The 24,586-nt window shown below is 47.6% G+C and overlaps 2 protein-coding genes across 2 annotated transcripts; both read left to right on the plus strand.

Moving 5' to 3' along the window:
* Positions 1-6,632: 6,632 nt before the first annotated feature.
* Positions 6,633-7,934, plus strand: LOC101949633 (olfactory receptor 51G2-like). Its single transcript, XM_042844079.2, has one exon. The coding sequence runs from the start codon at positions 6,671-6,673 to the stop codon at positions 7,604-7,606; it is 936 nt and encodes a 311-aa protein (XP_042700013.2). The 5' UTR covers positions 6,633-6,670; the 3' UTR covers positions 7,607-7,934.
* Positions 7,935-18,483: 10,549 nt separating this feature from the next.
* Positions 18,484-21,727, plus strand: LOC101950085 (olfactory receptor 51G2-like). Its single transcript, XM_065581907.1, has one exon. The coding sequence runs from the start codon at positions 18,663-18,665 to the stop codon at positions 19,605-19,607; it is 945 nt and encodes a 314-aa protein (XP_065437979.1). The 5' UTR covers positions 18,484-18,662; the 3' UTR covers positions 19,608-21,727.
* Positions 21,728-24,586: the final 2,859 nt, after the last annotated feature.

The following is a 24,586-nucleotide window of genomic DNA, read 5'->3' on the forward strand; positions in this document are numbered from 1 at the left end:
GTTTATGCACCATATGATATGCTGGGGACGCCTGTCCTAGCAGAGGACTGGACTCATTGACCCAGGAGGTCTCTTCCAGGCCTATGTCTCTTTGGGTCACATTTCCCATTTTGTGTCACACTGGGAGCTTATGTGAAGTTGCTTGTCCACTATGACTCTGCTCCGTGCCCAGGCCGATGGATTTGTCCCTTAATAGATGCAGGAGAAAGCAGTTATCCAGCGTTATCGCCTGGAAAAGGAATTGTTCTTGGGCTCTTGTTTAGTGATGTCACAGGAGTTTAATTCCCTGAGTTTCTAGTAATCTCAGCATGCTGGGCTGCCAGCTGCTCCCTCCCCCACCACTAGCCCCAGAGAGGAAGGATGGTTCAGGGGTTTAAGTGCTGGCCTGGGACTCAGAAGAACTGGCTTCAGGTCCATGCTGTTCCACCAGCTTCTTCTGTGACCTTGGGCAACTCACTTAGTCCCTTTGTGCCTCAGCCACAGGTGTTTTATTATGGCTCATGTCACTACCTACTGCCCAATTTATAAATAGGAAGGAGGCATTGCTTCAATAAATTCTGCTGTTCCTGAGGTAGCCATTTGGTTCGATTGACTTCAGGTGAAATTGTAGTTGCTGCTCAGTTCCTGCCATACGAAAGAAGAAGCAGCAGCACAGCATTTTTTGACGAGGGAGTTCTGGGCCCCTCCTGCAGCTCGGCAGTAAGTGGGGGAATCAGGACTTGCTTGCAAAGAGTGAAGGAACTGGAGAACATTGCCTGGCCAAACAGAGCCCTGATTGGCTGCTCCTCTGTCAGATCCTGACCCCCACCCACGCTCCATGAGCACTGAGAGCCGCTCTAGTGCTGTAGATAGATCTGACACCCTGCATCCAAATTTCCAACATCTAGTTTGGCGTAACTGGATCTGGGGGAGGGGGTTGTTTGTTTCCAATAGAGAGTTACCAGCAGGCATTTGGAGCTGGGCCTCGGTTACCCCCATTTCTATTAAGAATGTGCATGATCTTGCTTATCCTGCATGTGCATGCCTCATGCCAGAAGAATAGGAGAGAGGTAGGCCATAGGTCCCCATTGGCTCAGCGAGCCCATCGATGTTATGTGATCCCAGCAATTACAGGCCTGTAAGCCTGATTTCAGTACCGGCAAACTGGTTGAAACTATAATAAAGAACATTATTGTCGGACATATAGATTAACATAATTTGTTGATGAAGACTCAACGTGGTGTTACTAAAGGGAAATCATGCTTCACCAATCTACTAGAATTCATTGAGGGGGTCAACAAGCATGTGGAATAATGGGATCCAGTGGATATAGTGTACTTAGATTTTCAGAAAGCCTTTGACATGGTCCCTCACCAAAGGCTCTTATGCAAGGTAAGCTGCCATGGGATAAGAGGGAAGGTTCTCTCATGGATTGGTAACTGGTTAAAAGATAGGAAACAAATGGTAGGTATAAATTGTGACTTTTCAGAATGGAGAGAGGTAAATAGTGGTGTCCCCCAGGGGTCTGTTCTGGGCCCAGTCCTATTCAACATATTCATAAATGATCTGGAAATAGGGGTAATCAGTGAGGTGGCAAAATTTGCAGATGATACAAAATTTCTAAAGATAGTTAAGACCCAGGAGACTGCCAAGAGCTACAAAAGGATCTCGCAAAACTGGGTGACTGGGCAAAAAAATGGCAGATGATATTCAGTGTTGATAGGTGAAAAATAATGCACATTGGAAAACATAATCCCAACTATACTTATAAAATGATTGGGTCTAAATCAGCTGTTACCACTGAAGAAAGAGATCTTGGAGTCATTGTGGATAGTTCTCTGAAAACATCCACTCAATGTGCAACAGCATTCCAAAAAGTGAATGTAATGTTTGGCATCATTAGGAAAGGGATAGATAATAAAATAGAAAAGATCATAATTCCATTATATCAATCCATGGTATGCCCACATCTGGAATACCACATGCAGTTCTGGTTGCCCCATCTCAAAAATATATACTGTAGAGCAGTGGTTCTCAAACTTTTGAACTGGTGACCCCTTTCACACAACAAGCCTCTGTGTGCGACCCCCCTTCTAAATTAAAAACACTTTTTTACATATTTAACACCATTATAAATGCTGGAGGCAAACCAGGGTTTGGGGTGGAGGTTGACAGCTCGCGACCCCCCATGTAATAACCCCATGCCCCCCTGTTGTTGAGAGTCCAGTGGAGGGCAACAAAAATGATTAGGGGGCTAGGGCACATGACTTATGAAGAGAGGCTGAGGGAACTGGGCTTATTTAGTCTGCAGAAGAGAGGAGTAAGGGAGGATTTTGATAGCAGCTTTCAACTACCTGAATGGAATTTCAAAGAGGATGGAGCTTGGCTGTTCTCAATGGTGGCAGATGACAGAACAAGGAGCAATGGTCTCAAATTGCAGTGGGGGAGATCTAGGTCAGATATTAGGAAATACAATTTCACTAGTACGGTGGTGAAGCCCTGGAATGGGTTACCTAGGAAGGTGTTGGAATATCCATCCTTAAAGGTTTTTAAGACCCAGCTTGACAAAGCCCTGGCTGGGATAATTTAGTTGGTGTTGGTCCTGCTTTGAGCAGGGGGTTGGACTAGATGACCTCCAGAGGTCTCTTCCAACCCTAATCTTCTATGGTTCTATGATTCTATGAATTGGAAAAAGTACAGAGAATGGCAACAAAAATGTTTAGGGGTATGGAACAGCTTTCATATGAAGAGAGATTAAAAACACTGGGGCTGTTCATCTTGGAAAAGAGATGACTACAGGTGGATATGGCAGAGGTCTATAGAATCATGAGTGGTATGGAGAATAAAGAAGTGTTATTTACCCCTTCACATGAACCAAGGGTCACCCAGTGAAGTTACTCGGCAGCAGGTTTAAAACAAACAAAACAAAGTAGTTTTTCACACAACGCGCAGACAGCCTGTGGAACTGTTTGCCATGGGATGGTGTGAAGGCCAAAAGTATGACTGTCCAAAAAATAAAATGGATAAGTTCATGGAAAATAGGTCCATCAATAGCTGTTAGCCAAGATGCTCAGGGACACAACCCCATGCTCTGGGTGTCTCTAAACCTCTGACTGCCAGAAGGTGGGAGCAGATGAAATGGGATGAATGACTCAATAATTGCCCCATTTTGTTTTTTTCCTTCTGAAGTATCTCCACAGTCCCCTGTCAGAAGACAGGACACTGGGCCAGATGGAGCATTGGTGTGACCCAATATGGACTCTCTTATGTTCTTAAATTTGTCCACTGATGGATGGGCTGCTGGAGACAAGCCTTCTCCAGGGGATCCCTCTGTTACAGAGCTAGCATAGATACCATAGGAGATGTCCAGGGGCAGCTCAGTGTGGGAGGCTGATGGGGGGCTAGTGCTGCCACCTAGGGGTCTGGTCCTGTAGCATGAGTGACAGAGGCTTATAGTTGGAGCTACAGCTGGGCTGGAAAACAGAGTTTTTTTACCCCTACCAAAAATTTTTGACCCCAATTAAATTGTTTCTTTTTCATCTATGTTTTGGGCTGAGTTTTCATACTTCTTGCCCCGCACCACCACACACACAGACACACAAATTTTTTGACCGAAACAAAAATGTTTCCTTTTCATTCGCTTTTTTGGGTAGTTATTTTCTCTGAAAGCTCAGCTGCCATGAGCTGCCCAGCTGCAGCTGCCTGGATCCCCAAGAGAAACTGGAGTTTTTTCGTCTGCTTCATCCTCGGATCATAAATGTAGGTTGCACTGTTGGAGTCTATAGCTACACTCTGGGCATGGAATAGTTTGTGGGTAGGTGGCCCTAGCTACCAGTGGATCACTGAGATCTGTGTATAACTGTGGGGTTCCCTGGATTCTGGGTCCCTCTTTTCATTCCTCAGAGAGAAGGGAAGGGACATCCCTTCCTTCAATTTCTATGTAGGAGCCTTGTGGAATCTCCCTTCACTTCGTCGGCCTGCACCCAGGGTTTGTAATGCAGGACAGGGGGTTGCCAAGGAGAAATCTGGTCCTATATATTATTATTATTATTATTATTATTATTATTATTATTTTATTTTATTTCAGGAAGATCACAGCTCTCACAGCCTCATTGGAACCATTTGGCTGCCCTCGAGGTAACCATGTGACTAATTGGCACTATATGAACTGTGATGACAAGCCTGGATTCCAGGAATAGAGCCTGCAGCAGGGCTGGGACTGAAGTCATGCTGGGAAGCATCACCATGTGTCCCCTGGGATTTGACCTCCTGCAGTTTGCCCTTTGCCGTGACGGGAGTTAAAGCTGATGCACATGAAGCCGAGAAGCTGCGGTTCCCTGATGGCCAAGTGGCCCCCAAGGGAATGTGCAGACATGCTTCATAAAGACAGCTGCCTCCCTAGCTGAACAGATTCTGCCTGCTGCCCGTGCTACCTCTTTGATGACTCCTTGTCCTTTACGGTGAAGACTTCTGGTGTCAGCGGCTCCCCTTCTAGCAGGAATTGGGTACGTTGGCAGGTTTCACTATCTTTACAATGCAAAGTGAAGGAGAAAGTCTTGAAGCTGTTTCTATTTGCAGATGTTCTGTGCAGCGGCAGAGGACTCAGCTGGGCTGTCGGGGGGAGTCAGTGATCGGGGGTCCCATTTCTAGAGGTGCCGTATGCTCTGGGCTAGATAAGGCCAGGGGCTGAGTGAGAAGAACCCCCCTGGAGTATCAGTGACCAATTCCCAAATCGCCTCAGGTTTATTTGCTCCTGAAAATTTAATTAGCAAATGCATTTTCAAAGGGTTTATTCTCTGGCTTGATTGCGAACGCAGGAATTCAGAGCTGCGCTGCTTTGTGGTAACTGGCCTGATAGGGCATATTTCTGTTTCCTGACTGGCTGAGGGCTCCAGTATTTCTGCCCTGTAGAGACCGCTCAGAGTTACAGGGCTACCTGCATCTCCGCCCCCGCTCTAGTCTATGCATGCCAGATGTCAGGCCTCATAGCCTGCCCCCTCACAGCGTGGAATCCCATGATTCTTCCACCCTCAGACTGAGCACTCGGCTACAACACACTGCAAGTTGAATGTGCTGCCCAGCAGGTCTGAATGGGTTCAGCACCTGTGATTGACGTGTGTACTAAAGTACAGATGTGTAAATGTTATACCAAAACTTTTCATTGTAAGACAATATTACAAAGAAAACTTTCATGACATGCCTGTATATTGAACGCCAGCAGTAGAGTCGCTGGAATCTCTGCCAAAAGAAGCAGTGGTAACTTTACTGTTTAATGGCTTTGGCTTTAGAAAGTGTTTCAGAAGTGCTCCACATACTGTTTGCAATGGGTTTGTGCTTTCACTCTTTGTGCAGTGAACAGTTGTATAATACTGTCTCCTGGTAACTGACCAAAAGCTGTTTCTAACATTTACATTAAGGGTCATGCACACAATACCTCTACAACACTTTCGAAAAAGTCATGAGAGAACAGAACCGCTGGTCAGTGTTTCAGCAAAGAGGAGAGCTGAGGTGCAGGAAAGGGGAGTGTTATTGTGGTTGTAAGTAATTTATGCTCATCACCTGTTACAGGAGTACGACTGAAGTAACTTGTACACTGAACTGTACATTAGTGGAACACCAGTATTTTCAGTATTCACCCATTTGTGTCGCCAATCCCTCCCTCCCCCAGCTGAAATAACTGTCTGTGTTAGCTTGTATCTTGCCAAATATCTACAGACCCTTGCATGGAGAGAGGATGCAGGTCCTGTGTGGATGAAGAGAAGCTTCTCTTAGAGGGATTCTTGGGGGGTCAGAGTGTATCACCGGTAGGATTTTGTTAGGGAAAGTTATTAGAGGTTGGTTCTGATCGAATGTACAAAGGTAAATCTGTAGTGATGCCCTTGAAGTCATTGTTATTGAATTAAACACCTGCCCCTAAGAATTTATCCTATGTCCTGGAAAGAGGTAGTGGCATAATTTGGACTCTCAGGACTGGGGGAAATAAATAGGATAGTTATTGGGGCAATGAAACACATTTAGAAATAGTTTCAATGCAGGACAGACACATACAATGACAGTTTTCAACATGCATTAGCCATGTGTTTACCACATGTGAAGATGCAATGGACCACACTCGGAAGTGGAGGGCCAGAAGGAGTGTCTGTGTGAAGGTCACAGTTGTAAAATTACACAGTTCTCAAATAGGCTGCAGAACTCACAGCTACAAGATATTGATGGGGCCAAGAACTTAGCAGGATTTAAAGAGGGACTGAATGTGTCTATGGGTAACCAGAAAATTCAATTACAGTAGTACAGATTAAAAAAAAAAAGTCTTGTTACAGACTATAAATCCTCCTGATTTACACCACAAAATATGTTTAACTAGTGGGTGTCAGGGGGTAACTTTCCTAGGAGCAGGTTTTCTCATAGCTGCCCATTGCAGGGGTTCTTCCACCGTCGCCTGAAGCATCTGGAATTGGCCACTTGTTACTGGGCTAGATGGACTGCAGGTCTGATCCAGTCTGGCAGTGCCTACTTTCCTATCACTGGTGTCTATCCAACAGTATGTTTTTGCTGATCTACCTTGAATTCCTGGACATTTCTAGACATGCACTGAGAGCAGAAAGATATTTCTTTAAATATCATCTAATTTCCTGTTCTTTTTCCTTTTAGGAAGGAAAGTGGAAAACTCCTAGGGCCTGTCCAGTACATTATGTCAACTGTCAATGACACCAAATTCCAATTTGCAGTATTCCTTCTGACGGGGCTACATGGGCAGGAAGATTTCCATCTCTGGATCTCTATCCCCTTCTGCTTCATGTATGTTATTTCGATAGTAGGAAATTCACTCATTCTGTTCATTATAAAAACAGATCCAAGCCTCCATGAGCCCATGTACATTTTCCTTTCCATGTTGGCCATCACAGAGCTTGGTATATCAATAACCACTATGCCAACGATTCTGGGCATATTCTTGTTTAATTCTAGGGAGATCAGCCTTGATGCCTGTTTTGCCCAGCTCTTCTTCATCCACTCGCTTCAATGCATTGAATCCTCTGTGCTCTTGTTGATGGCCTTTGACCGCTTCATCGCTATCTGTAACCCACTGAGATATGCTTCCATCTTAACCCTGCCAAGAATACCTAAGATGGGACTGGTGTGTGTGCTAAGAGGCGTGGCTATAATACTTCCACTGCCCTTGTTCCTGGATCGTTTCCAATACTGTCAAGCCAACGTCCTCTCCCATTCATACTGCCTCTTCCAGGAGGTCATGAAGATGGCTTGTTCGGATATCAGTGTCAACAGCATCTATGGATTGTTTGCTAAATTCTTAACGATGGGGTTGGACTCACTGCTCATCTTCCTTTCTTATGTGATGATCCTCAAAACAGTGCTTAGCATCGTGTCCCAGGCAGAGTGCCTCAGGGCCCTGAACACCTGCGTTTCCCACCTCTGCGCCGTCCTGCTCTTCTACACGCCAGAGATCGGCCTGTCTGTGATACACAGATTTGGGAAGAAATCATCTCCCTTCCTTCAGATTCTCCTGGGCTACATCTCTCTGCTGGTCCCTCCCCTGATTAATCCAATCGTGTACAGCTTGAAAAGCAAACACCTTCGTGCGAGGATAATCAGGGTGTTCATCAAGTGAAGGGTCAATTCATCACCTGGCTTCAGCGGTGGTGACATTGGAAACGAAAAACACGTGTAACAGCCACATATTACATCCTGTATCTGTATATCCAAGGTAATATGAGCTACTATTCTCCACTCTATAGAGAGAGGTTCAGTTGTGGTATAAGGCCTGGAAGAAGGGGAGAGGGGCTGATGAAAGAGGACAGCGCACTGGAGGAAGGAGACCAAAGAAGGCAGCAGCATTGACAAAGTGACTGTGTTCGTGGAGAGCCAGGGCACATAAAGAGCCGTGTCGGTGGCTGCTCCACTCTCAGAATTCCAGTCGATACAGTCAATAAAGAGAAGGGACATGGATGTTGTTTCACATTACACCTGACCTGTCACTGTCCCGTCTCTGGTTAAACATTCCAGGGCCATGAAAAAAGTCACAGTCCTGGCTCTTCCTGAGCGCTCTGGGTGCGCCGTGATCCGTGGGGACTGCACCAGCTGCGGACAGGGGCTATTCAAGGGACATGGAGCCCCACTCTTCCCCTACTCCCTCAGCCAGGTGCTTGTGACTCAGTCATGTCAGAGACATGATTAATGCAGAATCCCAAGAAGTATCCATCCAAGCAGCTGATCCCTCTGTACATAGTACCCCTGCTCAGCCCACTCCCCACTGCGGCAGGGTAGAGCTGCGTGTGAGTGAGGGTCTGACACACAGGAGTCCTGGCAAGACACTCAGGCTTAGGTTCCCTCCTCGCCCCCTCTGTTTGTACTTCAACAAGGGGCATACTTCCAGGGCCGGATGCAAGGAAGTTTCGTGCCCTAGGCGAAACTTCCACCTTGCACCACCCCCACACCCAGCTAACCCCGCCGCCCCCCCACAGCAGCTAACCATGCCCACCTGCCCCTCCCACGAGAGGAGCCCTCCCCGCAGCAGCTAACCCCGCCTGCTGGGGCAGCTAACCCAGCCTGCCACCCCTCCCCCCCCAGGGAGCCCGCCGCCCGCCCTGTCCAGGGAGCCCCCCGCCCACAGCAGCTAACCCCCCTGCAGCTAACCCCGCCCAGGGAGCCGCCTTCCACGCAGCTAATCCCACCAACCGCCCCCACCGCCCGGGGAGTCCCTGCCCCCCGCGGCAGCTAACACTGCCCGGGGAGCCCACCCCAGCTCACCTCTGCTCTGCCTCCTCCGCTGAGCACACCAGCGCCGCTTTAACTCTTCTCCCCTCCCAGACTTGCGGCGCCGATTGGAGGAGAATTAGAGCGGGGGCTGTGGGCTCAGGGAGGAGGCGGAGCAGAGGTTAGCTGGGGCCGGAGCGGTTCCCCTGTGTGCCCCCTCCTCTTACTGCGGGCAGCCGTCCCCGCACTCCCCCACTCCAGCTCACCTCCACTCCACCTCCTCACCTGAGCGGGCTTTTAGGCGCCCTCAACCACTAGGCGCCCTAGGCAGCCGCCTAGTTCACCTAGTGGTTGCACCAGCCCAGCATACTTCCCAGTGCCAGGAGCCTGTTTCCACTGGCAAGTTACTGCACTGAAACTTGCTGCTCTCACAGGGATGATTTTTCACATGCCTGAGAGAAAGTTTTAGCACAGTAACGTGCCAGTGTAGACAAGCCCTTCGTGAGTGTTGGCTCTTAGACATTTTCAGCTTGTAGGAGGCCAGGCAGAAACGCGGTCCCATCACAAGTGACTTTAACTCTCCTTTGAGCACTTAAAATAACAGAGGCTGCTAATGGACCCTATTTTGCTCTACCTTTGAACAAGGGGAGGAACAAATTGAACCAGACTGGAGACCCTTAAGAAGAATCCACACCTCCTTTCTGGAACACTTGTCCCCACCCCTCTTCCTTTCACAGGACTCTGGCATTCAAGCCCCTGGCTTAATCAGGTCCTTTTAGCTGTGAGTGACCCCCTCATTTGGGACAGGTTAAGCACCGTTCTGCTCCCTTTTGTTCATACAGTAAAGACAGCAACATTAATAACAACATTTCACTACCCCTGCATTCAGTACTACAGTGATCAGTAACCCAACACCAGCCACAGTAGATCAATTTGACCCACACTGCTCTATCTGCTGGATACCTAGGCAGAATAGGTGCTTTTGTCTAGTTAGCAGCCGGTTTCAAGCAGAGTGCCCCAAGGGTCGGTCCTGGGGCCGGTTTTGTTTGATATCTTTATTAATTATCTGGAGGATGGTGTGGACTGCACTCTCAGCAAGTTTGCAGATGACACTAAACTGGGAGGAGTGGTAGATACACTGGAGGGTAGGGATGGGATACAGAGGGACCTAGACAAATTAGAGGATTGGGCCAAAAAGAAACCTGATGAGGTTCAACAAGGACAAGTGCGGACTCCTGCACTTAAGACGGAAGAATCCCACGCACTGCTACAGACTAGGGACCGAATGGCTAGGTAGCCGTTCTGCAGAAAAGGACCTAGGGGTCACAGTGGACGAGAAGCTGGATATGAGTCAACAGTGTGCTCTTGTTGCCAAGAAGGCTAACGGCATTTTGAGCTGTATAAGTAGGGGCATTGCCAGCAGATCGAGGAACGTGATCGTTCCCTATTATTCGACATTGGTGAGGCCTCATCTGGAGTACTGTGTCCAGTTTTGGGTCCCATAGTACAAGAAGGATGTGGAAAAATTGGAAAGAGTCCAGCAGAGGGCAACAAAAATTATTAGGGGTCGGGAGCACATGACTTATGAGGAGAGGCTGAGGGAACTGGGATTGTTTAGTCTCCAGAAGAGAAGAATGAGGGGGGATTTGACAGCTGCTTTCAACTACCTGAAGGGGGGTTCCAACGAGGATGGAGCTCAACTGTTCTCAGTGGTGGCAGATGACAGAACAAGGAGCAATGGTCTCAAGTTGCAGTGGGGGAGGTCTAGGTTGGATATTAGGAAACACTATTTCACTAGGAGGGTGGTGAAGAACTGGAATGTGTTACCTAGGGAGGTGGTGGAATCTCCGTCCTTAGAGGTTTTTAAGGCCCGGCTTGACAAAGCCCTGGCTGGGATGATTTAGTTGGGAATTGGTCCTGCTTTGAGCAGGGGGTTGAACTAGATGACCTCCTGAGGTCCCTTCCAACCCTGATATTCTATGATTCTATGATTCTCTCCCCCTCCCAGATAGCTGTCAGGAGAACACTCATCCAGACCCTACCTATACAGGTTTATGCACTGGGTGATATGCTGGGGACACCTGCCATAGCATTGACCCAGGAGATCCCGTATAGGCCTATGTTCCTTTGGGTCACATTAGCCCATTTTGAATCACACCGGGAGCTCATGTGGAGTTGCTTGTCCACTATGACCTTGCTCTATGCCGTCGCCGGTGAATTTGACCCTCAAGAGATGCAGGAGAAAGCATGACACAGTGTTATCATCTGAAAAATTAATAGTTCTTGTGCTCCTGTTTAGAGATTTCACAGGAGTTTATTTCCCTGGGTTTCTGGTAATCTCAGCATGCCGAGATGCCAACTGCCCCCTCCCCAGCCACTAGCCCCAGAGAGGAAGGATGGTTCAGGGGTTTAAGTGCTGGTCTGGGACTCAGAAGAACTGGCTTCAGGTCCATGCTGTTCCACAAACTTCTTCTGTGACCTGGGGCAACTCACTTAGTCCCTCTGTGTGTCAGCCACAGGAGTTTTATTATGGCTCAGATCACTACCTACTGCCCAATTTCTAAATAGGAAGGAGGCATTGCTAAATTCTGTTATTCTTAGGCCTGGTCTACACTACGAGTTTAGGTCGACTTTAGCAGCGTTACATCGAATTAAGCCTGGACACGTTCACATGACGAAGCCCTTTCTTTCGACTTAAAGGGCCCTTTAAACCGGTTTCTTTACACCACCTTCGACGAGGGGATTAGCGATAAAATCAGTCTTTGCGGGTCGGAATTGGGGTAGTGTGGACGGAATTCGACGTTATTGGCCTCCGGGAGCTATCCCACAGTGCTTCATTGTGACCGCCCTGGACAGCACTTTCAACTCAGATGCACTGACCAGGTAGTCAGGAAAAGACCCGCGAACGTTTGAATTTCATTTCCTGTTTGCCCAGCGTGGAGAGCACAGGTAACCACGCAGAGCTCATCAGCACAGGTAACCGTGATGGAGTCCCACGATCGCAAAAGAGCTCCAGCGTGGACCGAATGGGAGGTACGGGATCTGCTCGCCATATGGGGAGATGAACCAGTGCTAGCTGAACTCCGTAGCAGTAAAAGAAATGGCAAAGTATTAAAAAAGGTCTCCAAGGCCATGAAGGACCGAGGCCATAACAGGGACACACAGCAGTGCCGTGTGAATATTAAGGAGCTACGGCAAGCCTACCACAAAGCCAGAGAAGCAAATGGAAGGTCCGGGGCAGAGCCGCAAAGTTGCCGCTTCTACGCGGAGCTGCATGCCATTCTAGGGAGTGGCAAGAGTCAATGCTCCGTCTGCTGGAGCATCAAACTGACATGCTCCAGCGTATGGTTGAGCTACAGGAAAGGCAGCAGGAGCAGAGACCGCCGCTACAGCCCCTGTGTAACCAACAGCCCTCCTCCCCAAGTTCCATAGCCTCCTCACCCAGACGCCCAAGAACACGGTGAGGGGGCCTCCGGCCACCCAGTCACTCCACCCCAGATGATTGCCCAAGCATCAGAAGGCTGGCCTTCAATAAGAGTTAAAGTTTTAAAATGCAGTGTGTCCTTTTCCATCCCTCCTCCCCCACCCATCCCCGGCTACCTTGGCAATTATCCCCCTACTTGTGTGAGGAATTAATAAAGAATGCATGAATGTGAAATAAAAATGACTTTATTGCCTCTGCAAGCAGTGCTCGAAGTGGGGAGGGGAGGGTGGGGTGGTTGGTTTACAGGGAAGTAGAGTGAACCGGGTGGGGGGGGGCGGAGGGTTCATCAAGGAGAAACAAACAGAAGTTTCACACGGTAGCCTGGCCAGTCACAAAACTCGTTTTCAAAGCTTCTCTGATGTGCACCGCGCCCTGCTGTGCTCCTCTAACCGCCCTGGTGTCTGGCTGCGTGTAATCAGCGGCCAGGCGAGTTGCCTCAACCTCCCACCCCGCCATAAATGTCTCCCCCTTACTCTCACAGATATTGTGGAGCGCACAGCAAGCAGCAATAACAATGGGGATATTCTTTTCGCTGAGGTCTGAGCGAGTCAGTAAGCTGCGCCAGCGCACTTTTAAAGGTCCAAATGCACATTCCACCACCATTCGGCACTTGCTCAGCCTATAGTTGAACAGGTCCTGACTCCTGTCCAGGCTGCCTGTGTACGGCTTCATGAGCCATGGCATTAGGGGGTAGGCTGGGTCCCCAAGGATCACGATAGGCATTTCAACATCCCCAACGGTTACTTGCTGGTCCGGGAAAAAAGTCCCTTCCTCCAGCTTTCGAAACAGAGCAGAGTGCCTGAAGACGCGAGCATCATGTACCTTTCCCGGCCATCCCACGTTGATGTTGGTGAAACATCCCTTGTGATCCACCAGGGCTTGCAGCAGCATTGAAAAGTACCCCTTGCGGTTTATGTACTCGGTGGCTTGGTGCTCCGATGCCAAGATAGGGATATGGGTTCCGTCTATCGCCCCACCACAGTTTGGGAATCCCATTTCAGCAAAACCATCCACTATTGCCTGCACGTTGCCAGAGTCACTACCCTTGATATCACCAGGTCTTTCATTGCCCTGGCAACTTGGATCACAGCAGCCCCCACAGTAGATTTGCCCACTCCAAATTGATTCCCGACTGACCGGTAGCTGTCTGGTGTTGCAAGCTTCCACAGGACTATCGCCACTCGCTTCTCAACTGTGAGGGCTGCTCTCATCCTGGTATTCTGGCGCTTCAGGGCAGGGGAAAGCAAGTCACAAAGTTCCATGAAAGTGCCCTTACGCATGCGAAAGTTTCGCAGCCACTGGGAATCGTCCCACACCTGCAGCACGATGTGGTCCCACCAGTCTGTGCTTGTTTCCCGTGCCCAGAATCGGCGTTCCACGGCATGAACCTGCCCCAGTAACACCATGATTTCCACATTGCTGGGGCCTGTGCCTTGTGAGAGGTCTATGTCCATGTCAATTTCCTCATCACTCTCTTCGCCGTGCTGCAATCGCCTCCTCGGCTGGTCTGGGTTTTGCCTTGGCATGTCCTGGCTCTGCATATACTCCAGGACAATGCGCGTGGTGTTCATAGTGCTCATAATTGCCGCGGTGATCTGAGCGGGCTCCATGATCCCAGTGCTAGCTATGGCACCTGGTCTGAAAAAAGGCGTGAAACTAGTATCTGACGGACCAGGGGAAGGAGGGCGGGAGGGAGGGCGGGCCGAGTGACGACATGACTTACATGACGTACATGACGTACATGACGTACAGGTACAGGGACGTAAAATCAAGAAAGGTGGCTGTTCATCAGGGAGAAACACATACAACTGTCACACAGAATGCCCCCCCCAAAGATTAAACTGAAAACCCTGGGTTTAGCAGGCCGTTGATTTGACGGAGGGAGGGGGAAGCAAATGAATACAGAACAAACCTATTTTTTACATCTTAAGACGATGGTGCAGCATGACTTCTGGGTGCTTGGCAGCAAATACTGGGCGCTTGGCAGTTAGTGTACTAAGACTGATAGCCACATTTTTCCTGTATGATGACGATGGACTTCAGCCCTATTGCACGATCTGCTGCTCAGGGAAGACTCTGCTAATGTGCGATGATCCAACTTGTAATAGGACGGTTACCAGTCATAATACACCATCTACTGCCAAAAGGCAAAAGGCAAGGGGCTGGTGCAATGCAGCCCTACGGCTGCCAGCCCCACAGCTGCCAGCACCCAGATCGCCGATGAAGGCTACCAGTCATGCTGCACCATCTACCGCCAAAAGGCAGTTAGCTGCTGCTGCTGTGTAGCAATGCAGTCCCATGTCTGCCGGCACCCAGAGGACATATGGTGACGGTGAGCTGAGCTGAACGGGCTCCATGCTTGCCGTGGTATGTTGTCTGCACAGGTAACCCAGGTAAAAAGGCAGAATCTATTGTCTGCCGTTGCTCTAACGGAGGGGGAGGGGCCTGATGACATGTACCCAGAACCTCCCGCGACACTGTTTTGCATCATTCGGGCATTGGGATCAAAACCCAGAATTCCAATGGGCGGCGGAGACTGCGGGAACTGTGGGATAGCTACCCATAGTGCAATGCTCCGGAAGTCGACGCTAGCCTCGGTACTGTGGACGCGGTCCGCCGACTAGAGCACTTAGAGCATTTTATGTGGGGACACACACAATCGGCTGTATACAACCGATTTCTATAAAACAGGCTTCTATTAATTCGACCTAATTTCATAGTGTAGACATACCCTTAATGTAGTTATTTGGCTCGATTGACTTCAGGTGAAATAGTAGTTGCTGCTCAATTCCCACCATACGAAAGAAGAAGCAGCAGCACAGTACTTTTTGACGAGGGAGTTCTGGGCCCCTCCTGCAGCTCGGCAGGAAGGTGCAGGAATCAGGATGTGCTAGCAAAGAATCTGGAGAGCATTATCTGGCCAAACAGAGCCCTTTCCCTCGGTCTGATCCTGACCCCCACCTACTCCAGGAACAGTGAGAGCTGCTCCAGCGTTGGGGATAGACCTCTTACCTGCATCCAAATTTTCAACATCACCAAGTTTGGGGGTCGCTAGTTCTGGGTGGGGCATTGTTTGGGTTCAACAGAGAGCTAGCAGCAGGTATTTGGAGCTGGGCATGGGTTACGTGTGTATGGCCTTGCTTACCTGGCATGTTCATGTCTCATGCCTGGGGGCTCTGTACCCTAGTGCGGAGGGGAAAGTGTATCCCTCACTGATGAATGAAATGTCCACTAACGTACCCTCAGTGCCTTCATCTGTGGGTGCTCCGCTTGAGAGACAGCCAGCAGCGCCCCCTTTGGGATTTCATCAGGAGTCTCGCACTAATTCCTGTTTTTCCTAAAGCCCCAACTTCTGGAATTAAGGGACTGCATGGGAATCTCAGCACCCAGTTTTCTTTAACATTTTGAAATTATGTGCTGCCTTAACCTCTCCCCGAAAGCCATATTTGTATATTCAGTAGCTTATCCCATTACGACCTGCCTCCTCTCCCTCTCCTCGTAGCAAGTAAATGTTTTAAACCGCAGCCGTGCTGTTGGCTCCACCCCATAGGTGTTTGGCCCCTTTTTTTTTATTTTAGGGTAAACCCAGGCCCTCTGCTGTGCTTGCCTAATAGCAGTTGTTGGTTTTTTTTTGAGCATTTAGGGTATATAGAGGTAACCTGGAAGCCAGATAAGGGCAATGTGAACCTGACAGTTTTTAGAGTAGCATAGACTAGGGTTCATTGAAATTTTAACACATTTTGTTTTTGAGAAGGCTTGTACCATATTTGTTGACTGGATAATTGCACATTTTTTGGAAGGCAGCAGCATTAAATGCATAGGAAGGGACATGATGCAATATGGTGCAGGTTAAATGATTAGTTACTGGGAGCAATCCAGTACAGGCATACATTTTTGTGGTGGAGCAAGCCCTTTGGGTCTACGTTTGCTTATTTACCAATTGGGTGATGAAATAGCAGTAAGGGCCAACTTTATTTGTTACACTGCAGAGTTTAGGGGCGGCCATTATATTTACCCTGTTATGGAATTTTATAGAACCATACAGTTGCGCGTATTGGGGCCTATTTGGAGAGATCGCCTTTGGCACTATTACTGCTGTTTTCTTTGTTTTTTAGTTAACCACCCACCAATATGAATTTTTTTTTGGATTTTAAAATATATGTATTTTGAACAATAATTTAGTAGGTTACTAAGATGTGAAGGTTTTGGCCATTGGGTTTTATTAGAATATGCTGACAGCCTGGGGTTAACAACAGGGATAGACTATATGAACAGTGATGACAAGCCTGGATTCCAGGAATAGAGCCTGCAGCAGGGCTGGCACTGAAGTCATGCTGGGAAGCATCACCACGTGTCCCCTGTGATTTGACCTCCTGCAGTTTGCCCTTTGCTGTGGCGGGGTTAAAGCTGGTGCACATGAAGCCGAGAAGCTGAGGTTCCCTGATGGCCAAGTGGCCCCCAAGGGAATGTGCAGACATGCTTCATAAAGACAGCTGCCTCCCTGTCTGAACAGATACTGCCTGCTGCCCGTGCTACCTCTCCAATGACTCCTTGTCCTTTACGGTGAAGACCTCTGGTGTCAGCGGCTCCCCTTCTAGCAGGAATTGGGTACGTTGGCAGGTTTCACTATCTTTACAATGCAAAGTGAAGGAGAAAGTCTTGAAGCTGTTTCTATTTGCAGATGTTCTGTGCAGCGGCAGAGGACTCAGCTGGGCTGTCGGGGGGAGTCAGTGACCGGGGGTCCCATTTCTAGAGGTGCCGTGTGCTCTGGGCTAGATAATGCCAGGGGCTGAGTGAGAAGAAACCCCCTGGAGTATCAGTGACTAATTCCCAAATCGCCTCAGGTTTATTTGCTCCTGAAAATTAAGTAGCAAATGCATTTTCAAAGGGTTATTCTCTGGCTTGATTGCGAACGCAGGAATTCAGAGCTGCATTGCTTTGTGGTAACTGGCCTGATAGGGCATATTTCTGTTTCCTGCGTGGCTGAGGGCTCCAGTATTTCTGCCCTGTAGAGACTGCTCAGAGTTACAGGGCTACCTGCATCTCCGCCCCCGCTCTAGTCTATGAATCCCAGTTGTCAGGCCTCATAGCCTGCCCCATCACAGGGTGGAATCCCATGATTCTTCCGCCCTCAGACTGAGCACTCGGCTACAGCACACTGCGAGTTGAACGTGCTGCCCAGCAGGTCCGAATGGGTTCAGCACCTGTGGTTGACATGTGTGTACTAAAGTACAGATGTGTAAATGTTATGAGAGAACAGAACCGCTGGTCAGTGTTTCAGCAAAGAGGAGAGCTGAGGTGCAGGAAAGGGGAGTGTTATTGTGGCTGTAAGTAATTTATGCTCATCACCTGTTACAGGAGTACGACTGAAGTAACTTGTACACTGAACTGCACATTAGTGGAACACCAGTATTTTCAGTATTCACCCATTTGTGTCGCCAATCCCTCCCTCCCCCAGCTGAAATAACTGTCTGTGTTAGCTTGTATCTTGCCAAATATCTACAGACCCTTGCATGGAGAGAGGATGCAGGTCCTGTGTGGATGAAGAGAAGCTTTTCTTAGAGGGATTCTTGGGGGGTCAGAGTGTATCACCGGTAGGATTTTGTTAGGGAAAGTTATTAGAGGTTGGTTCTGATCCAATGTACAAAGGTATGTACAATGGAGTGATGCCATTGAAGTCATTGTTATTGAATTAAACACCTGCCCCTAAGAATTTATCCTATGTCCTGGAAAGAGGTAGTGGCATAATTTGGACTCTCAGGACTGGGGGAAATAAATAGGATAGTTATTGGGGCAATGAAACACACTTAGAAATAGTTTCAATGCAGGACAGACACATACAATGACCGTTTTCAGCATGCATTAGCCATGTGTTTACCACATGTGAAGATGCAATGGACCACACTCGGAAGTGGAGGGCCAGAAGGAGTGTCTGTGTGAAGGTCACAATTGTAAAATTACACAGTTCTCAAATAGGCTGCAGAACTCACAGCTACAAGATATTGATGGGGACAAGAGCTTAGCAGGATTTAAAGAGGGACTGAATGTGTCTATGGGTAACCAGAAAATTCAATTACAGTAGTACAGATTTTAAAAAAAAATAAGTCTTGTTACGGGCTGTACACCCTCCTGACTTACATCACAAAATATGTCTAACTAGTGGGTGTCAGGGGGTAACTTTCCTAGGAGCAGGTTATCTCATAGCTGTCCATTGCAGGGGTTCTTCCACCGTCGCCTGAAGCATCTGGAATTGGCCACTTGTTACTGGGCTAGATGGACTGCAGGTCTGATCCAGTTTGACAGTGCCTACTTTCCTATCAGTGCTGTCAATCCAACAGTATGTTTTTGCTGATCTACCTTCAATTCCTGGACATCTCTAGACATGCACTGAGAGAAGAAAGATATTTCTTTAAATATCATCTAATTTCCTGTTCTTTTTCCTTTTAGGAAGAAAAGTGGAAAACTCCCAGGGCCTGTCCAGTACATTATGTCAACTGTCAATGACACCAAATTCCAATTTGCAGTATTCCTTCTGACGGGGCTACATGGGCAGGAAGATTTCCATCTCTGGATCTCTATCCCCTTCTGCTTCATGTATGTTATTTCGATATTAGGAAATTCAGTCATTCTGTTCATTATAAAAACAGATCCAAGCCTCCATGAGCCCATGTACATTTTCCTTTCCATGTTGGCCATCACAGAGCTTGGCATATCAATAACTACTATGCCAACGATACTGGGCATATTCTTGTTTAATTCTAGGGAGATCAGCCTTGATGCCTGTTTAGCCCAGCTCTTCTTCATCCACTCACTTCAATGCATTGAATCCTCTGTGCTCTTGTTGATGGCCTTTGACCGCTTCATCGCTATCTGTAACCCACTGAGATATGCTTCCATCTTAACCCTGCCAAGAATACCTAAGATGGGACTGGTGTGTGTGCTAAGAGGGGTGGCTATAATACTCCCACTGCCCTTGTTCCTGCATCGTTTCCAATACTGTCGAGCCAATGTCCTCTCCCATTCGTACTGCCTCTTCCAGGAGGTCATGAAGATGGCTTGTTCGGATATCAGTGTCAACAGCATCTATGGATTATTTACTAAACTCTTAACGTTGGGGTTGGACTCGCTGCTCATCTTCCTTTCTTATGTGATGATCCTCAAAACAGTGCTTAGCATCGTGTCCCAGGCAGAGTGCCTCAGGGCCCTGAACACCTGCGTTTCCCACCTCTGCGCCGTCCTGCTCTTCTACACGCCAGAGATCGGCCTGTCTGTGATACATAGATTTGGGAAGAAATCGTCTCCCTTACTTCAGATTCTCCTGGGCTACATCTCTCTGCTGGTCCCTCCCCTGATTAACCCAATCGTGTACAGCTTGAAAAGCAAACACCTTCGTGCGAGGATAATCAGGGTGTTCATCAAGTTCCAACCCTGATATTCATCAATTCATCAGTTGGCTTCAGCGGCGGTGACATTGGAAACGAAAAACATGTGTAACAGACACATATTACATCCTGTATATCCTAGACAATATGAGCTACTATTCTCCACTCTATAGAGAGAGGTTCAGTTGTGGTATAAGGCCTGGAAGAAGGGGAGAGGGGCTGATGAAAGAGGACAGCACACTGGGGGAGGGAGACCATAGAAGGCAGCAGCATTTACAAAGTGACTGTGTTCGTGGAGAGCCAGGGCACATAAAGAGACGTGTCGGTGGCTGCTCCACTCTCAGAATTCCAGTCGATACAGTCAATAAAGAGAAGGGACGTGGATGTTGTTTCAGTAGCTATCAGTACCTACTGCCCAATTTATAAATAGGATAGCTGCTTTCAACTACCTGAAGGGGTAGTTGCAAAGAGGATGGCACTCGCCTGTTCTCAGTGCTGGCAGATGACAGAACAAGGAGCAATGGTCTGGGAGGTCTAGGTTGGATATTAGGAAACACTATTTCACTAGGAGGGTGGTGAAGCACTTGAATGGGTTACCTAGGGAGGTGGTAGAATCTCCTTCCTTGGAGGTTTTTAAGGTCCAGCTTGACAAAGCCCTGGCTGGGATGATTTAGCTGGGAATTGGTCCTGCTTTGAGCAGGGAGTTGGACTAGATGACCTCCTGAGGTCCCTTCCAACCCTGATATTCTATGATTCTATGATTCACTCCCCCTCCCAGATAGCTGATAGGAGAAAACTCATCCAGACTCTACCTATACAGGTTTATGCACTGGGTGATATGCTGGGGACACCTGCCATAGCATTGACCCAGGAGGTCCCATCCAGGCCTATGTCCCTTTGGGTCACATTAGTCCATTTTGCATCACACCGGGAGCTCATGTGGAGTTGCTTGTCCACTATGACCCTGCTCTATGCCATCGCCGGTGGATTTGCCCCTCAAGAGATGCAGGAGAAAGCATGACACAGTGTTATCATCTGAAAAAAATAATAGTTCTTGTGCTCCTGTTTCGAGATTTCACAGGAGTTTATTTCCCTGGGTTTCTGGTAATCTCAGCATGCCGAGATGCCAACTGCCCCCTCCCCAGCCACTAGACCCAGAGAGGAAGGATGGTTCAGGGGTTTAAGTGCTGGCCTGGGACTCAGAAGAACTGGCTTCAGGTCCATGCTGTTCCACAAACTTCTTCTGTGACCTGGGGCAACTCACTTAGTCCCTCTGTGTGTCAGCCACAGGAGTTTTATTATGGCTCAGATCACTACCTACTGCCCAATTTCTAAGTAGGAAGGAGGCATTGCTAAATTCTGTTATTCTTAATGTCGTTATTTAGCTCGATTGACTTCAGGTGAAATAGTAGTTGCTGCTCAATTCCCACCATACGAAAGAAGCAGCAGCACAGCACTTTTTGACGAGGGAGTTCTGGGCCCCTCCTGCAGCTTGGCAGTAAGGTGCGGGAATCAGGACGTGCTAGCAAAGAATCTGGAGAGCATTGTCTGGCCAAACAGAGCCCTGCCCCTCGGTCTGATCCTGACTCCCACCTACTCCAGGAACAGTGAGAGCTGCTCCAGCACTGGGGATAGACCTCTTACCTGCATCCAAATTTCCAACATCACCAAGTTTGGGGGTCGCTAGATCTGGGTGGGGCGTTGTTTGGGTTCAACAGAGAGCTAGCAGCAGGTATTTGGAGCTGGGCATGGGTTACGTGTGTATGGCCTTGCTTACCTGGCATGTTCATGTCTCATGCCTGGGGGCTCTGTACCCTAGTGCGGAGGGGAAAGTGTCTCCCTCACTGATGAATGAAATGTCCACTGACTTACCCTCTGTGCCTTCATCTGTGGGTGCTCCGCTTGAGAGACAGCCAGCAGCGCCCCCTTTGGGATTTCATCAGGAGTTTCGCACTAATTCCTGTTTTTCCTAAAGCCCCAACTTCTGGAATTAAGGGACTGCATGGGAATCTCAGCACCCAGTTTTCTTTAAAATTTTGAAATGATGTGCTGCCTTAGCCTCTCCCCGAATGCCATATTTGTATATTCAGTAGCTTATCCCTTTACGACCTGCCTCCTCTCCCTCTCCTCGTAGCAAGTAAATGTTTTAAACAGCAGCCGTGCTGTTGGCTCCACCCCATAGGTGTTTGGCCCCTTTTTTTTTTATTTTTAGGGGAAACCCAGGCCCTCTGCTGTGCTTGCCTAATAGCAGTTTTTTTTTTGAGCAGTTAGGGTATATAGAGGTAACCTGGAAGCCAGATAAGGGCAATGTGAACCTGACAGTTTTTAGAGTAGCGTAGACTAGGGTTTATTGAAATTTTAACACATTTTGTTTTTGAGAAGGCTTGTACCATATTTGTTGACTGGATAATTGCACATTTTTTGGAAGGCAGCAGCATTAAATGCATAGGAAGGGACATGTTGCTATATGGTGCAGGTTAAATGATTAGTTACTGGGAGCAATCCAGTACAGGCATACATTTTTGTGGTGGAGCAAGCCCTTTGGGTCTACGTTTGCTTATTTACCAATTGGGTGATGAAATAGCAGTAAGGGCCAACTTTATTTGTTACACTGCAGAGTTTAGGGGCGGCCATTATATTTACCCTGTTATGGAATTTTATAGAACCATACAGTTGCGCGTTTTGGGGCCTATTTGGAGAGATCGCCTTTGGCACTATTACTGCTGTTTTCTTTGTTTTTTAGTTAACCACCCACCAATATGAAATATTTTGGATTTTAAAATATATGTATTTTAAACAATAATTGAGTAGGTTACTAAGATGTGAAGGTTTTGGCCATTGGGTTTTATTAGAATATGCTGACACCCTGGGGTTAACAACAGGGATAGAGGTGGTAACAGGGGTAGGGGGAGGGGTGGATGGAATGGTAGGGGAAATACTTGTGGTAGTAAGGTGTTTTTGGTATCTAATATTGAGAAGCCAATTAGGGAGGGCAGTACGTTTTGATGGTAGTTGTTTGAAAACACAGGGCATAGCCTGTGGAATAAACCCCAAAGCCCAATTAATACCACAATTTTAAGAATGGCTTATATATATTAAGAATATATATATATATATATTATAAAGTGGCAAACAAATATTGCCACTTTATTATATATATATATATATATATATATATATATATATATATATATATATATATATACATTTGTTTGCCACTTTATAATACTTTGGATTTTTTTTACCAGGGGCAACTTTTAAGGGTTTTTTTTTTGAGCTTTAGGGGTTACAAGAGCCCAAGCGTTGTTGGTTTTTTTTTTTTTTTTTGGAACGGCCATGGCTTAGCATTGTACTGGGGAGAGGTTACTGGCACGTAACCCAGGTTCGGGTTTAATGACCTTATGGAATTTTTAGCTTTGGGCTTTACTGTAGAATTGCTGGTGGGTTTGGGCATTTAAAAAAAACACAACGGTATTATCGAGGTTTAACAGTAACAGCAAAAGCATGTTTACACACACGAACCAGATAGAGGGCATGAGCCACTTTTGTGCCATGGCTGATTTTTTTATTTTTAAAGCAGGATTGGTTATACCAACTGAGTGCCAGTGGGCGCTAGACTTTTCATTGGGCTTTTAAAGGCAGTATTTTGGCCTTTTGTTTTTTTACTTTTTCGGTTAGTGAGCTGAAGTTTTAGTTGACTAGCGTGGAGGGGGGTGCAGTGACCCCAATTGTTGCTGACTGATGGGTTCAGGTGCTGAGGTCTATTTTTGTTTTTTGAGGTTATATTTGGGGTTTTTGGGGGGCCTGAAGAGGGGTTACCATTGCTGTTGCTTGGGTCCCTTTCTAAGGCCGGGAATTTTGTAGCGTCCGAGTCCAAGGGCGGCGTTGTTTGTTTACAATGAGAACCGTGGATTTATTTGGTGAGTTTCTTGCATTTGACCATTGTGTGAGTGGTCAACAAGACCTGGTAAGGGCCTTTCCAGCGAGGCTTCAGGGAAGGTTTTTTTTTGGTGCACCTTGATGTAGACCCAATTTTTAGGCTGCAGTGGGTGGCACGGTGCATTGGCTGGTTTAGGCAGGGCACTTTGAACCTGTGAGTGAATAGACCTAATGCACCAAATTAGTGTTCTGCAGTATGCCGTAACAGTATTATTGTTTAGTTGCAAATTTAGTTTGTGAGGGAGTAGGGGAGGGGACACTGGCATCCTTATGGGCCTGTCCATAAGGATTTTATGTGGGGATAGGCCATGTTTCCATGAGGGGGTGCTTTTTATGTGCATGAGGGCAAGGGGAAGGGAATTAGGCCACTTTAAGTTGTTTTTAACACAGATTTTGGAGATTTTGGTTTTTAGTTTCCCATTTTTTTGCTCCACAGCCCCCACACTTTGGGGGTGCTGGGCACAATACAGATGTTGAGTAACATTGAGAACCTTGCAAATTTGTTGCATGATTTGGTCTGTGAAATGGTTGCCTTGGTTACTATTAATAGAGGCAGACAGGCCAAACCGGGGGATAAAATCCCTTAACAATTTTTTTTTTTGCTACTGTAAGGGAATTGGCCTTGGCACAAGGATAGGCCTTTATTGATCCAGAATACATACAAACACAAACAAGAACATATTTATAAGAACAACATTTTGCATATTGATAAAATTAATTTGAATACATCTCTACCCCGATACAGTGTGACCCGATATAACACGAATTTGGATATAACGCGGTAAAGCAGTGCTCGGGTGGGGGGGGGGAGGGAGGGCTGTGCACTCCGGCGGATCAAAGCAAGTTCGATATAACGCGGTTTCACCTATAACACGGTAAGATTTTTTTGGCTCCCGAGGACAGCGTTATATCAGGGTAGAGGTGTATTTAAAAAGGGGCCCCATGGGGTGGGGTGCCCAGCAGGTTTGGTTTTTACCAGTCTGCCACTGTTGTGGGCTAGGCAGATAGGACAGGAGTTACAGTACTGCTGTGCCATTATGGAAAAATTGGGGGCATACCAATGTTGCAACACTGATGCTATCATCCCCCC

This window comes from Chrysemys picta, chromosome 1, assembly GCF_011386835.1.
Source record: "Chrysemys picta bellii isolate R12L10 chromosome 1, ASM1138683v2, whole genome shotgun sequence".
Classification (NCBI taxonomy): Eukaryota; Metazoa; Chordata; order Testudines; family Emydidae; genus Chrysemys; species Chrysemys picta.